We start from the raw sequence: 15855 nt of genomic DNA, 5'->3' as shown, positions 1-15855 counted from the left end.
ATTGTAGTGCCTCCTATTTTTCAGGTGAGGTTTTTTTGTTTTCCTGTGCAGCAGGAGTGACTTTAGGTTAAGACCAAAGTTTGATAATCTTTTTGTTTACCTCCTCAGTGGAGTGATTCTTGTTTTGATAAAATTTTCATAGATATGCTTCCCTCATTTTGGGAGAAGTATATATATCATTGATAACTTCTATAGTCTGTTTTGTTCTCTCTTGGAGAGTGTTTTTGGAACTCCATGCTCCTCCAATAAAAGCTTATGGATTAAACATCTCCTGCTCCTGCGTCCTCCATTCCTTGGGTGTGACAGGTAGAGCTGGGAACTGTGTTTCCATGGTACCACTAAATAGTGACACCAGCTGGACACAAGTAACAAAGATTACGATCAGATTTATTTGTCATGCATACACACAAAATTTGTCCTCCACTTTTAACCCATCCAGGTTGGCACCTGTTGACACACACGCACATGCACAGGGTCACACACTCATAGAGACAGATGCCAACCTGGACCGCTGGGCAGCCATTCACAGCGTCCGGGGAGCATGAGGGTACAGTGCCTTGCTCAAGGGCACCTCGGCCGTGACAAGGAGGTGGACTGACACCCATCCAGCTTTCAGCAGTAACTAACGATTGAACTACTTTGTAGTGCTTGTTGACTGCTTGCACATGCATAGTGTTGCCGTCGGGGGGCGCTAAGAGACGCCATTTTACCACAAATTCAAAGAACATTACCAGGTGACGCTTAAACGGCTTTGAGCAGTAGATAAGCTTGTGCCTGATGTTTGGATTTCACAAGGTCTAAGAAACTTCTTTGATTATCTTTGTGAAACTGCTCATTCGGTTTTATGAGTAACATCTTGCTTTTTTAAAGCAGTGCAGTCACAGAGCCCCTTTTAGAAGATAAGATATTTGCTGAGTTTCACTTATCATGCTGAGCAAAGCTGAACAGCTCAACTCAGCATTGAGGAAATTCTGCATGCATTTATACCCAAGATCAAAGCTAACTCAGACCAGGTGGTGCTTCATTTGAGCTGCTCAATCCACAAATTATATTTCTATATAAAGTGTTGACAAACTACCCGGGTCACAAGAAAACTAGTGTACTATCAAACCTTGTAAGTGCCACCATCACATGATGGATGTATGGGGCATCAGTATTTACCCGCTGCCTTTATCTGTTGGAGAGATAATTGATAGTATGTAAGAAGCCTTATCAGCTCTCAGCATAGTAGATAAATTTGCTCTACTAAGTGGTTAAATAGATAGGGGGGGGGGGGTGCGGTGTTATCTTTCACTTAAAGCACTTCAGACAAAAGTCTAGATTCACACAAATGATTCTTTACTTCAAACATTTACAAAGAAACGTCAGAGGAAGAAAAAAATGGTGTAATCTCTGCGAGTTATGGTAACACTTTCATCGTGTGAGAATATTAGGGCAACACTGTGCTATAAGGGTCCTAAAACTCCAAGGTTTTTGTGTGATTATGATAAATTTTATACAAGTAAAACAAACAATATATCCATTAGAAAACAACTTTATTTTCAACATTGTGTGTGTGTATGTGTATAAGAGTGTTAGAGAGAGTGTGTGTGTGTGTCCGCACGTGCGTGCGGGATCCACTCTTCCTCACTATCTCCACTGTCACTGTCACTCTCAAGCTCACTGTCCTCACTGTCTGAGGCAATGGCCCTAACTCCCAGAACATTCTCCTTCTGCCCATAAAACATTCTTGCATCCATCTCCTGTAATTATCAGTGGATAAAAACATGATTCTGATCATTATTTTGCAACAAAGAACATATCCACACTGTATAATGATATTGCCTGAACAAAAGTGGCCTAACTGCACAGAATTTAGAATACAAATAAAGCTAAAATAAGTGTTAAAATGATCAAAAAATACTCCTTTACATGTTCATAGACATGAATATATTTTTTATTGTAAGATACAGGTAATTTAAATATGTTAAAAAGTAATATTTAACTTAACAATTTGTGGCAAAGTGCAGGTCTCTTCCTAAAATGCTTCCCCCCCCTCCCCAGAGACAAGCCACAGCCCTTTTACAGAATAATAGAGACTCTCTGGACAAGCTCACATGCACTTCAAAGTCGCTTATTATTGGACACAGGCATATCTGGTGGTATTTAAAAAATATTTTTCCTCCAAAACAATTATAGGGACGCTTTGGAATCCAGTTATGTGGTTTGTTGCCTGAGGGCAACACCATGCCATTGAGGGTTAAGAGACACAACTGTGAATACTTATTAGCTTATTAAGTATTGGCTAATGGAGATTCCTACTTTGACTTCAAAGTTGTTTATATTCAATGCACCTGGCTCGCATTATTTCTTCATGCAGTTAAAAACGACCATTTCTGTTCGGATTCATTTCTTTAGAAATATTAGAAAAGATTCCCACTCACAACCTTCACAACCCAATATATTATCTTAACTTCATAGGAAAGCCTCTTAGTAGAAATCACCATGGCACTTTTGTCTACTTTGTGCTCATTGTGGAAATTCTAAAAGCCACGAAACAAATAGCGAAGATCCCAAACCCAGCTGCTTTGCCATGTTGTTCAAACCAGTGGAAACATTAGGGGACCGGTAGAGGGGAAACTTAGTAGAAAAGGTGAAAATCGTTCCATTTTCCTGTTACATCACAGATATTCAGGTATTAATTAGGCAGTGTTATCTGTGATTCTTCATTGGAAGTGGCCCTTAGACGCTGGTCTAAGGGCCAATTAATGCTGGTGATCTGTTGATCAAGGCCGTGAACCGGCCACCGCAGGCTTCAGTCACTCTGTGTTCTTGTCTTCTTTTTTGCTGCCACTTAACAGACTTCGAGTCAGAGCCACGATACCGAAGACCGCAGCTGCAGCCACGCCTGCCATCACGGCCGTCTCTCCTGCTTTGCGCACCTGCAGGGGGGACAAAACGTGGAGTTTTGAGCCAGTGAGTGGGGAACATGCATGGGAGCAGAGAGCTTATACGGAAGTAAAAACATTAAAACGACCAACAACTATGTGAAATGCAGCAACTGTCTAATAATCATTTTAGCTATTTCTTCAAAAACTTTGACACAAACGATTTCAGAACTGATCAGATTTGGGTTATCAAGGTTGAAAGTGACTTCGCAGAATGCATTATTGTCCATCAACTCAAGTTTTGAGACACTAATCAATGCAAATCTTCAAACGAAATTCTAATATGACAAATTGATGAAGTGATCATAATGCACCATTAAAGGTTCCATGGCATGAAAATAAATGGCTTTTATATATTTTTATAAGCTTTAGTGGTCCCCTTATACTGTATCTGAGTTTTTTTCCCCCAAATTCTGCCTTGGTGCAGAATTACAGCCAGTCCCAAAAATGAGCTTTCCTTAGGATCCTCAGGATGAGCTGTTTAGAATCTGCAGCTTTAAATGCAAATTAGGAGGAGAAAGGCGAGGCAAAGCAGAGGGTGGGGGTGTGGCCTTACTTACGCCCGTGGTACCTTGCGCAAATGTTTTGTGAATCACTATGGCACATAGATGGCACGGCAGTCCTATGCCGTAAAACTAGCGAAACCTGTTGAAATGAGCTGACAATATGACGAACTAGTTACTGAAAAACTCTCCTAACACAGTCAAACATCAAGCAAGTGCTACACAAGACACAGCAAGACGAAAAAAAAGGCGTGCGTGAAGGGGAAAGCAGGAGTGAGGACTTTGACATTCTCATCTGATTGCTCTGGTTTGCAAAGATGCACGTAGCGCTAGCGCTGGAACCATAAATGAATCATTATCCTGATGAAATGCACTGAATTTGCGGATTCATTCTTCTTCAGGAAGCTTGAAGTAGGGGGTTTTGGTCTAAAATGAGCGAGCTAACCATCTCATGGGCATGCAAACACCTCCAACAGCCCAGTTGGCAGAGATAAGTGCTTGCAGATGCTATTAGCTGCATAGCTAACGATACAAACCCTTTCTTGTGGTAACAAGCTATGTAACTATACTGTACATACAGGAAAGCAACATAATAATAGAGCGTTAAATTACTTACTCTCGGGAATGAGATCCTTCCCCAAGTGAGAGACAAATGGAGCAGGAGATTGACAGGCGGATCGGTGCGGCGTCTGCAGTGGGCTCTGCACCGGCCCGTCGTGGTGAAAAAGGAGCTGAGCCAGAAGGCAAAGCTCTCGATTTACCGGTCAATCTATGTTCCTACCCTCACCTATGGTCACAAGCTGTGAGTAGTGACCGAGAGAATGAGATAGCGAAGACAAGCGGCCGAAATGAGTTTCCTCCGCAGGGTGTCTGGGCTCTCCCTTATTGGGCTCGGTATTGGCCCAAGTTCTGGAAACATTCGTCGGTGAAATGTTTGGCGCACACACAAATCTCTTCGGTTCTGTCGTCACTTTCCCAGAAAAAACTAAATCTGTCCACTGGCTCTAAAGGAGCTGTAAACAGATTTTTTACATCCATGTACAGAGCAATGAGCTGGCCAAAGAGCTGTGGGTGGGGAAAGGCAGTTTTGGCATAGCCATATATGGGCTCTGGGGGGAAACAACCTCCACGTCATAAGAGGCCATCTGCATGGTCACATTACCAAAGGCGGAGAATAATTTACAGTGCATGGTTTAGGTCTATCGTCATTTTTAGCCACTAGGGGACCGCAGGCAGGCTAGGGGAACTCATATTAATGTTAAACAACCTTAAAAAGTGAACATTTCATTCCATGGCTCCTTTAAAATCTCATTTCACTGTGTTATCTAATTAATTATGACAGCAGATTTATGACTAAAGATACCACTTTCCTTTTCATTGGACTCAATTTTCTGTTATGATGTTCTAACATGGACTGTGTCTGGAACCCGGTGGTCCCTGAGGACATTTTTTCAGTTTATCATCATATGCACATCATATCAAACTGTTGTAACTAAACAAAATGTGAAGAGTAGAATATGTCACACAGCTTTTTTGCAGTGCAACACGTGGCTGAACGTGCATTTATGATGTTCGAGGCAAAGCCAATGGTAATAAATTCAGTTAAGCTGTCTGTACTTTATAATGGGAGGAAAAAAAACCTACAAGTTACTTCGAAAAGTCTGTCTCAACAAAATCTCTTATCTTACTTGCGCAGTAGTGTACAGTTTGGCTCCACCTATACATCATATTTCGCTTTGTTATTTCAAGTGTCAAGTGTGTACTTTTGTTGTCATCTTCGACTATTTTCTTTTTCTTTTATAAAGACATGCTTGAAAATCATTGACATTCACCAAGATTCTCTGGTGAAAGGGTCCACAGTGACATAAAATCTTCCTCCTAAACAAACTGCAAAAATTTATTCGGAAAGCTTTGCATTTTGTATGCAGCTTTTGAGTTCATAGAATATTTCCAGGTACTAATAAGACTCATCTCTCTCTAACAAATGCTCATTTTTTGCCTCAGATGATATTTTTTGAGCTTCCTCTACATTTTTAAAAGGTCTTTTCCACTTTATTATAATGTTTTCTGAGTTCTTGTGCACACAATCTCATCTGACACGGACACACAAACCTGCCCTGCCCCCGGCTGAAGACTCTGTAGCACATGTACTCTTTTCTATTTGTTACCCTGGTACCAAAAAAAAGAGCTTTTTCAAATGTGAAGGACAGATGCGGTTCCACCTACCTGCCGGGACTCGGCCTTGCCGTAGCGCAGCTCGGTGACAAAGTGTTCGCAGTTCCACCTGACGACACAGTACGGCAGCTCCTGACCCACCAGCGCGCGGGCCTCCCGCACGATAACACGAGCAGGACGGGGTTCGTACTTCTTGTCCAGACTGTTGTTTACTTCCCACTTATTGGTTCCCACCACATCCCAGAGCTCCTCCTTCTTCACCATGGCCTTCTCGGTCAGGACGGACATCATACTGTTGGCGCCTGCACCTGGAACCTCAGCTGAGGACACAAACATTTGCATACACAGATAGGACATATGAGGAAATCTCACAACACAGAGGGCTTTTTTATTTTCTCATCTCCAGTGTCGGCATAATAACAGGTTTGTTTCGTAGCTCCAAAAGCCCAACGTAACAGTGAGTGCTTGAGCTGTCACAAGCTGCTGCCTTTTGTTCCAGATTGGTATTTGGGAGCGGAGCCCAGGCTGCTGGGTGTGGGTTGACTGACTCACAGGGTGGTGCCAAGTGTACGACGAAGCCATCGCCAACATAAACAGCCCAGTGCTGATAGGAGCCGCGGAAGATCTCAATCAAGTCCCCTGGCTCCGGTTTCTCGTCATACTGGGGTTAGAGGACAGACAATCAACAACAAAAATGTGTCACTTTGCAGCAGCCTGCGCTTTGGCAACACCTGCAGAACATGACCTGACTGGAAAGTTAAACAAACATAAGATACGCCCTCTAAATCAAATCAAAGCAAACAAAGTTATGTTCACAAAATGTTTTGGATAGGCTATTGTCCAGCTATTACATAGTTGTAAGGCAACAAAGGATCTAAAAATAGATGAACAAACCAGGGTTGGGGCCATGTCAGTGTGTCCGTCCTCTGTGATGTCTGGATGCTTTCACTTTCTCATTTAAAACCACAGAGAAAAAAAATCATCTTTAACAACAATTCTTAGTCCAAAAAATGCGAGTTGATACGTGGATTTTCATTAAATCGCTACTTAGAAACACACTGTACTGAATAAAAGACACAACGTCAAGAATATATTGTCATTCTTCTCAGTCAGCGTACATTTCATGCCCTGCAGAGCAGACAGTAGGCCTATGTGTTATTATTTTGGTGTTAATCCAATCTACATTTTCAGCGTTGATATAAACGGCGACTACACAATTCTAAAGACTAAACAATATGAGTCATACAAGCGGTAAAGACGTAAAAGTGAGCTAGCTGTTGTTATGGTCCTGTACAGATCTTTGTTTACACCATCCAAACACCTCTCTTTTATTTTCTATCTCTTCTATCGCTAACCTCAGCTCAGCATCCGCGCGCGGCTGTCCTCACACCTCAGTCCGAGGGTCGTCCGTTCTTACCTTGGCTTTAACGTCGGGACCTTGTTGGAAGAACACAGAGGCCACCGCTGACGCCGACAGCAAAGCTCAACTGTGAGCGATCAGCTGACTTTAGCCCCTTTAAACCGGAGCACGTGACTTTCAAAATCAAAGCGTCACCAGGCAAACATGGAAACTCAGATTTCTTCTTGGTATACTGAAGAGGTAGTCTTTAAATAGGCTACACACATGACGATGCTGTTTGAACACATTCAAAGCATGGCGATGGTGTTCATTATTGTGTTATTGATGACTGAATTAATCGTCATTAACATAATTGCTTACTTATTTATCCATTTGGTACTGAAAAAGTACAATTCAATCGTTCAACTCACTATCTTTTTGATATTTCTTTTATATTGAAATAGATTATATTTTGTTCATGATCTTTCACATACTCTCCTTGATTTAAATGGACGGGACAAATCACTGGAAACACATGTCAGCTTCAGTCGAAACCAAAACGTCTACTTCCATGACTTGCAGTTTTTACTGCTGTCTTTTGGGTCAGATCTTCTCATTGCAGTGGCATCTGGTTGCATATAGAGTAAAATCTCTTGATTCCAAAACCCTCTACCTTTCACAGTTTTGAGCCATAATACTCAGATGATTGTTATGGACAATTTTTTACACAGTACCATTGTTTTATCATAGGAATCGCTCAATAACAGAATATGAAGGACCTAATATGAAGGACTAGTGTCCTTCAAAGTGAGCTCAGCTTTATATCTGTATTTTAGGAGCAATTCATTCTTATTATCATGCCACTAAATATACTGCAGCCCTGCTTTGTTTGGATGTGCATATAAGGGTTGTCTGGCAACCTTAAAGAGCAGAGGACAAAGATGCGTTGACTCACTCCAATCAGAACAGGACACACCAAGCTTTATCACCTCAGCATGTAAAGTGCAGAGGAGAACAAGATGATAACCGCAGATAAGGTATATGCTGTAAAATTTGTGCGAAGACTATCATGTTAAAGGCTTATCTTTGCACATAAGGGCAATTATTGATCATTTCTGAACACGTGAACACGTTTCTTCTGGCAGAAAATTATGCTGGTGAGGGTACTCTCCTTTATAACACAGTGACATTCACATTTTTGATGATACAGGGATTTTGTGAGTAAACCTTTGATTTTTTTTTCTTTCTCTTTCTTATTTTTAAACGATTAATTGAAATAATGTGCGGCAGGTCACATGGCCATCACATGGCTGACACACAAATCATTCGTTGTCTCACTGATGGCCAATTTAGAACCACAAATGAACATGAAATGAATACATTCAACTGGAACCCTACAGCTCTGTGAGAAAACCCACGTATACAAACCTAATACAGAAAGGCCCCCGCGGGTCAAGTTGAAAGAAAAATACGCTAACATTATTTCTTTATCTGCTTTTAGATAACAGCTGCCACTACATGGGCCTCCTTTTGTGTTTTTTCCTATTTCATAATCCATCTAATTTGAAGCGGTGACGAGTCAGTTTAGCTATTTTCGTCACTGTTTTTCCCTTAGTATTACACAACTTGTCCAGTGATAGCCTATGTTGCCTCTCTCCCAGCCACTTTTGAAATGTGTTGTTGGCAATGTATTCAGTTGAGCAATTAAAAAAAAACAACATTCGTCTGTTTTGACATGTTTTTTTTTGTAGAATTTTTTTAGTCAAATGCAGCGCTTATAATTAATTTTGGATAATTGTTTTGAAATTGTATTAGATGTATTAATTGTAGTTAGACCTGCAGTCTTTATAGAACAAGATTTGATTTAGGATATAAGTTATTTTAGAGAAAAGAGGCCATTTGAGACCTTCACAGAATCTTGGTTCAGTGTAGCAGCAAAACAGATCAAAGAGATTTTCTTTTTTAATCGAAATATCTTCAGTGTGCTCAGATTGGAAGAAGATAGCTGCTCTCTATCATGTTATAAGGATCAGGGTGTTAGCACACCACAGCAGGACAAACTGGCAACATTTGCTGCTGTATTCTTAAAGAACTGATTTTTCCTATATTATTTTTATGGTGCTGTGTCGTGATGGCGTAAAAATACGACAGTAGTGTCATCAGAGCACTGGATCCTCTTTACACTTCATTTAAGAAGTAGAAACTGTTCTCTCATTTTGACTGGCAACTCCATTAAATTAAAAGTCAGGTTATTTTTTTTATTCTTTTTTGAAAGACTGAAAGAGTGCTTCTGAGTTTAACCTGCTCAGACAGAGAGGGGCCTAAAAATAGGGAAAAAACGGTGTAAAAGATAGAAAATATGAAATATTACATTAAACATTGAATTAAAATCAAGAAACTGTTAAATACTGACAATAATTCTTTTTACACCACTCTGAGGGGTACTTGCAAACTTTGGAGAAATGGTTATAAAGTCTGTGTTGGCCACCAGGTGTCGCCAGTGATCACTTCCTGTGGTTATAGTGTTTCCTTCACACAACCGCGAGGAAGTCTGCACTTCCGGCTGTGGAGCGCCCTTTCGTTGGATTCCGTCCTGAATTTTGACAGAAAAATTACAAAAAAGCTGTCCGCGTCGAAGCCCCACAGCCGAGAGGTGGATTTCATGTAATGCTTTGATGATAGACGACCAAGCGATGTCCGTGGTTTTTGACGGGAGTCCGCTGAAAGCGATGCAGAGCTCGCACGGTCTGACACCGCAGACTGCCCCGAGGTGAGTGCCCAGCAGCGGGAGGAGGAGACGGTGGCGGAGCAAACGGACAGCCGTACTCACTCCACACAGTCTTCTAGTTCATATCTTCTGCCATGTGTCGCTATAGAAAAGCGGGTCAGAGCTATGTATTTAACAGCATTTTTCTGTTGGGACTGCTTTTGTTGAAATTTTGTGGTTTAATGACGGACTGTTGGGTGTCATAACAAACTAAAAACAGGCGGTTAGAGCCTGATAAGTTTTCATTGATCGTGACCAATAATCAAAACAATGATACCACACTGGTCAAATGATATCAGATGGAGCTAAACAAATATTTGACGAGCAGAATTCATAAAAAAAAAAATCCAGGTGATTTTGACCTCTCCCTCGATTTTAAACTAAGGATGCTTTATATTCTGTCCCTTAATGAGCCATTTGATTGTAGCAACATATGTCAGCAGTTTAAAAAAAACAAGGGATGTATGTCAGTAATTTTCAACTCATTGTTGAATGTCTTTGGACTGTGGACTGTGTTATCACCTTCAGGTCTCTGCTGTAGTGGAAGTGAAATTTGAACGTGTCCACTCTTGTTATTAGAGCTGTGTGGCAGATATACAGACACAATATACAGGGATTTTCAAAGGGTTATATTCGCTGGTCAAAATAAGAAAAGCCAATACCATCATGCAAAAAAGGTTTAACATGGCCTGCTTCAGTGTCCAAATGATGTGTTATCTCTTTGTCTGATAACACTATAGATATTTTAAACATATTTAGTTTATACAGAATCTAAAACAAAGGAAAGTAGCTAATTCTGATATTGTCCAATGAGGAAAAAAGGCATGACTATCATTTGATAATGAAAATTTGCTGGTTGTAGTTTCTGATTTATTCTGTGGCTTTCGTTATCTGCCACTTATCTTCATGTTTGATCAGAGGTGAAACAAAAATTTGTTGCTCATCCAGTCAGTTTAAGGATGTAACGTTGGCCTCGGTGAAGCCTTGAGGTGGCTTCATTCACAACTTGCTCTCACTTATCAGAGACAGGAATTGATTGTGAAACTGATCTTTATCGGTAAGCCTGACAGAATTTTGCCCTCTGCAGACCCTTGATGTCTTTTGATAACAATTTTCAGTTTGTGGATGTTAATTTTCTTTCTTCTATCCTGTCCCTCATCCTCTAGCGCCCAGGAACTGTCCCAGGAGATCAAGTCCTTCATCAGTGGCATCGATGCTGCTCAGGGCCGGAAGCTCAGTGTCAGAGAGCACGCCCGTTGCGCCGTGCGACTGCTGCGCTCAGTCCCGGCCTGTCGAGGGGCGGTTCTGGAGCATCTGAGGGGCGTGTACGATGAGCACGTGTCCGCCTTTCTGCACAACCTGGAGACAGAGGGTAATTCCAGCTCAGGGGTCAGCTCCAACCTGGAGGACATCATACAGGTGTGTTTTCATTTGTGTTCAGAGTATCGAAGCTCCTTCTGGTTTATTGTATTACAAAGTTGAGTAAATACTTTTCCTGTTTGTAGGAGGTTCACGCCGTGCTCTCAGAGTTCATCCGTCTCAATCCCCGAGCCTGGGCCCCCCTCGTGTCCACCTGGGCTGTGGACCTACTAGGCCAGCTGAGCAGCAAGCACGCTGGGCGCAGAGTGGCCCCCCACTCCTCGAGCCTCAATGAGCTGCTCCAGCTGTGGATGTCATGTGCTGCCACTCGGTCACTCATGGAGGCCTACTCCCAGTGTCTGGCTGCAATGCTGGCCTGGTGTCCCGACGCCTGTGTGGATGCTCTGTTGGACACCTCAGTTCAGCACTCCCCTCATTTCGACTGGGTGGTGGCTCACATTGGGTCTGCCTTCCCCGGAACCATCATCAGCAGAGTGCTGGCATGTGGACTGAAGGACTTCTGCTCTCATGGCGCTAAGGACCAGGGTTTACTGGTAATGGGAGTGGAAAAAGGCAGCAGAGTGCCCAAGATCGGCTCAGTGGTGGGAATCCTTGGACACCTGGCAGCACACCACTCTGACAGCATCCGGAAGGAGCTGCTCAGGATGTTTCAGGAGAGTCTGACTCCATCGAGCCCTCTTTCTCCCACGTCATCTTCAATATCTTGGGAAAGCTCACCACAGCTTCGACGTGCCGCCGTACCATTTCTGCTGCAGCTTGCTGCCATGTCCCCAAATCTCTTTGGTGCCGTGTCTGCAGAGCTGGTGGAGCGGCTACGCCCTCCCGTCCTGCTCCAGCTGCAGGCTCTGCTGCACAGCCTCCCCAGAGAAGAACTGGACAACATGCTGGGGCTGGCCGTCCACCTCATCAGCCAGAGCCCCTCAGGGGGGGCTCGGGTCCTCAGATTTCTGGCAGACACAGCGACACCAGCTTCAGTCATCATCTCTGGCCCGACACCATCACCTCATGAAGGAGTTAGAGAAGGCTGCGACCGTCTCCTCCAGATGCTGCTCCTGCACCTCCACAAACTAGTTTTCAACCGCTCTGAAGGAGCTGAGGTCAATCCTTATAACTCGGCTTCCTCTCAGCCTCAAAGGGTCATCCCCTTCTTGGAGGAGCTGCGGTCTCATGTAGGTCAGCTGTGTTCTGAGACATTGCGACTGGAGAGGAAGCGTCACCTCTGGCTGCACCAGCTGCTGTGCCTGCTGTCAGTGTATGGGGGACCCAGCGTAGCCACCGAGACCCTCTGCCAGCTTCTCACCCAGGCCCACAACCCAGAGGAGTTGGCTCTGGCCTGGCAGCTCCACACCACGCTCTCCTCATGCATGGCAGGACTCATTCCTGCTGCCGTGGCCCGCTGTGTGGCCCAGATCCATACTCACACTCTGGGGCCCTGGCAGCTGAGGCAGCTGCTGCTTAACCTGGCTGCAGCCATCCAGAGCCAGGAGGAGGAGAGAAGAGCACCAGCAGGGGCTCAGTCTTCCATGGCCGTCCAGGTGGGCTTAGCCGTCTCAGGACACCTCCATGATTTCTGCCCACTCCTCCTTCACGGTGACCCTGTTGTATCTCATGCCGCAGCACGCCTCCTGTCCTGTAGCCCGCTCCCTCGCACCTCCTCCCCAGCACGCTTGCTCCTGCTCTCTCGAGCTGCTGTCACTCATTTCTTTCTGGCACTGCGAAAGAGAGGAGAAGGCGGGGCTGCGGGTAGAGATGGAGGCCAGGCAGGCGAGGCTGTGAACTGTTCAGTTTTGCTTCTGTCCCGGTTCGCAGCGTACTCCCCTCTTACTCTGAAGGCGATACTTCAGCAGCTGGTGGAGGGAGCACTGCACAGAGGCAATGCCGACCTGTTTGGAGGGCAGATTGCAGACATGTCTGGCGCCCCTGTGCTTTCCCCGTCCGTGTCCCCTGACCTGGGAGCCTCTCTACTGGACATTAACTGTCGGTTTGGTACCACTGTTAATTTTTCTGGCAGCGTGTGGTCTGTGTTCCATGCGGGGGTGATTGGAAAGGGACTGAAGGCTCGCACTGCCACACAGCTGCCTGACCCTTCAGGAGTCATCCAGGTGGGTTCTAAGAACTGTTGTTGAGCAAAGTGCGGCCAAAAAACTAATATACAATTTATTAGAGAGTGAGTTTTACATTGTGAATATAGAATATGATTCTTTAAAACTCTCTGACCAACACCTGAAAATGTACAGAAATGGTAGAAGTAATGGTGTGTATTGTGTTTGTGATGCAGCTGAAACACTGACAGTGTTCTCTTCTCTTTGTAGAACATCCAGACTCTGCTGGCTGTTATAGTCCAGTGCTGCAGCTCCTCCGGTCTTAACGGCTCACGGTCACCGTCGGACCCCGACGAGCCGCTGCCCATCAACGCTGAGGCAGCCAAGGTTGTCGCTGTCACACTAGTGGAAAATGTTTGTCCAGATGTGGCCAACGGGGAGTTGTCCTGGCCCCCTGAGGAGCACGCCCGCACCACGGTGGAGCGAGACATCCACATTCGACGCTGCTTTGAGACCCACCCTGTGCTCTTCCCCCTGCTTCAGGTGGTGGCAGCTGGACGCCCGGCTCTCTGCTACCTCTCAGCCGTGCTCAGAGGCCTCCTGGCCACTCTGCTGGCCCACTGGGAGGCGTCCCGTGACGCGTCATCCACAGACTCCCCGTGGCACCTGCAGGCCTCCTGCCTTCTTGTGTCCTGCATGGGAGAAGGCCAACTCCTGCCTCCTGTGCTGGCCAACGTCCACGAAGCTTTCCCACACCTGACTCCCTTCGAGGTGAGGCTGCTGCTTCTCGCGGTGTGGGAGTACGTGAGGGGAAACGGGCCGCTGCCACAGAAGTTTGTCTTCAGTTCAGAGAAGGGCATGTTCTGCAGGGATTTCTCACGGGATGGTGATGTGGCAAGATACGTGGCGCCGATTCACAGCGTCCTCCATAAAAACATTGACAGACTGGGACACCTTTGCTGGCGGTTCCAGCTCTGAGGAGAAGGCGGAAGCAAACTGCGAGGAGCAGAATAAACGGACTGTAAAACAGAGGGAATGCTGGGTTAGTTCAAGAGAGGACTGGGAAGTTGCTTCAATTATAGTTAAGTTTCATGAAAGTAGAGCTGTTTGCATTAAGTGTGTGCGTGTGTTTACCTTTTGTACTATATTTTCAGACTTGATACATTTCCAACTAGTTTCTATGAGTAAGTCAAGAGAAATGGCACACGTGTATATTATGTTAATAATATATTTGCTCTACACAAAATAGAGCCTTAAAAGTGTCATTTTGGTTCGAAAGTACAACTAAAATCGTTTGTCGATTGTTTTGTATGATCTTCAGATTGTTCGCGTTGTAAAACTGCACTTAAAAACACGCCTTTCATCTCGTGTTGTGTTCTTAAACTTGTTGAAACCACTTTACAGAATAAATCCTCATTTAGTCCGAAACAGCGACTCGAATCAAGCATCTAGAATAATGAAGGTCATTGCAGTGATAAGTCCTCTAAGGGCCTTGGTTGTGAGCCCTTTATACAGAGCATCAACATGTAAGAGCTATTTTTGAGTTTATTTAACCCTGAAACAAAGAAGATAAGTATCACTGAGGTTAACAACCTTTAGTTTTAAAGTAGACCAGGCCGGGGTGGAAGCGTTACTAGTTATGTGCAGCGCTATGGTCAAATAACGCCATTTATATTTAGATCATGTCAGAAAATCCTGAAACAAAATTAGAGAGTCAAGTCGACCTAAAAGCAAACACCATTAATGAATGGTACCTTTTAGTATGTAGCTTACAATAGTCTTGAATTTACTCTGCAGTGGTTTTTCCTTCACAGACGTTTTTCATAAGGTTTAAGGAGGCCTTGAATGGTACAGCTGAACTAAAAGAAAGAAAACCAGTAAAATACTGAAAATATTTATATTTTTTGATTGATATTCTCACAACCCCTCAGGTAAATCTAGTGGGGGTGTTGATCCCTAAGTTCTAATCAACCGAATAGGGTAAACAGCAGCATGATGCAACTCTGCTTTTGTCTTTGTTTATAGGGGATAATTCTTAGGACGTTTACACCACAAACCGTAGCCCTGAAAATCATTGTAGAATGAAATGTAAGTGTGTTTTTAAAGGTGTCAACTTAATAAAGTGATGGATCTTTACTTGTAAGCTAACATCATGAGCTGACCAATCGGAAAAGCTATCCATCCATCCATCCATCCATTTTCTATACCCGCTGAATCCGTCGGTCGGGTCGCGGGGGGCTATCCCAGCGGTCATCGGGCGAGAGGCGGGGTCTATACTGCTCTAGTCATATGGAAAGATTTAAAGGTTTGAAGATCCAAAACTGGATTAACTAGGCAAAAAAATTAATTGGGGATGATTTTGTTAATCAAAAAACTCCTATTGGAAACCCTTTTAACTACCTACTATACAGCAGGGATTAAATTGATCTTATTTTCCATTAAATGTGAGACAAGACAAGGTACAAGGCTGCATAAACAACCAAGGAAAAAACAGGTTTAAAGCTGTATATCAGTGCAAAATGAAGTTTAGAAATGAAATTAAAGTCTGAGTTTTAGGGGTTAAAGTAACGCGTGTGTTTACAGATAGGATTTATTATGTTGCTGTATTGGTTGCGGTGTATGCGCCTTACTGGCTCTAAATGAATCCAATGGGATGAATGCACTTCACTGACTGGAGCTTGGAGATGACGTGTCCGTATCTTAGAGGGTAAATATTTACCCA

At 43.9% G+C, this 15855-nt stretch overlaps 2 protein-coding genes across 5 annotated transcripts; one reads left to right on the top strand and one right to left on the bottom strand.

Annotated features, from left to right (window-relative positions):
- Nucleotides 1-1321: 1321 nt before the first annotated feature.
- LOC142397829 (phospholipase A and acyltransferase 3-like) lies at nt 1322-7129 on the bottom strand. 4 transcript variants are annotated; one of them, XM_075481561.1, is made up of 5 exons: nt 7023-7129; nt 6500-6553; nt 6158-6266; nt 5657-5925; nt 1322-2921 (listed from the first exon to the last, which is right to left on the bottom strand). In XM_075481561.1, the coding sequence occupies exons 2-5, from the start codon at nt 6512-6514 to the stop codon at nt 2799-2801; spliced, it is 516 nt and encodes a 171-aa protein (XP_075337676.1). In that variant the 5' UTR covers nt 6515-6553; nt 7023-7129; the 3' UTR covers nt 1322-2798. The 4 variants fall into 4 exon arrangements, with proteins under 4 accessions (XP_075337676.1, XP_075337679.1, XP_075337678.1 ...); XM_075481564.1 differs by having other exon boundaries at nt 6500-6557; nt 7023-7111; XM_075481563.1 differs by having other exon boundaries at nt 6500-6557; nt 6961-7106.
- Nucleotides 7130-9484: 2355 nt separating this feature from the next.
- Nucleotides 9485-14561, top strand: ints5 (integrator complex subunit 5). The gene is made up of 4 exons (XM_075481560.1): nt 9485-9714; nt 10878-11130; nt 11217-13193; nt 13404-14561. The coding sequence occupies exons 1-4, from the start codon at nt 9620-9622 to the stop codon at nt 14109-14111; spliced, it is 3033 nt and encodes a 1010-aa protein (XP_075337675.1). The 5' UTR covers nt 9485-9619; the 3' UTR covers nt 14112-14561.
- The last annotated feature ends 1294 nt before the right edge of the window (nt 14562-15855 follow it).

This window comes from Odontesthes bonariensis, chromosome 13 (genome assembly GCF_027942865.1).
Source record: "Odontesthes bonariensis isolate fOdoBon6 chromosome 13, fOdoBon6.hap1, whole genome shotgun sequence".
NCBI classification, from domain to species: Eukaryota; Metazoa; Chordata; class Actinopteri; order Atheriniformes; family Atherinopsidae; genus Odontesthes; species Odontesthes bonariensis.
The sequence above is the reverse complement of the archived record's forward strand: the minus strand, read 5'-3'. Positions and strand labels throughout refer to the sequence as shown.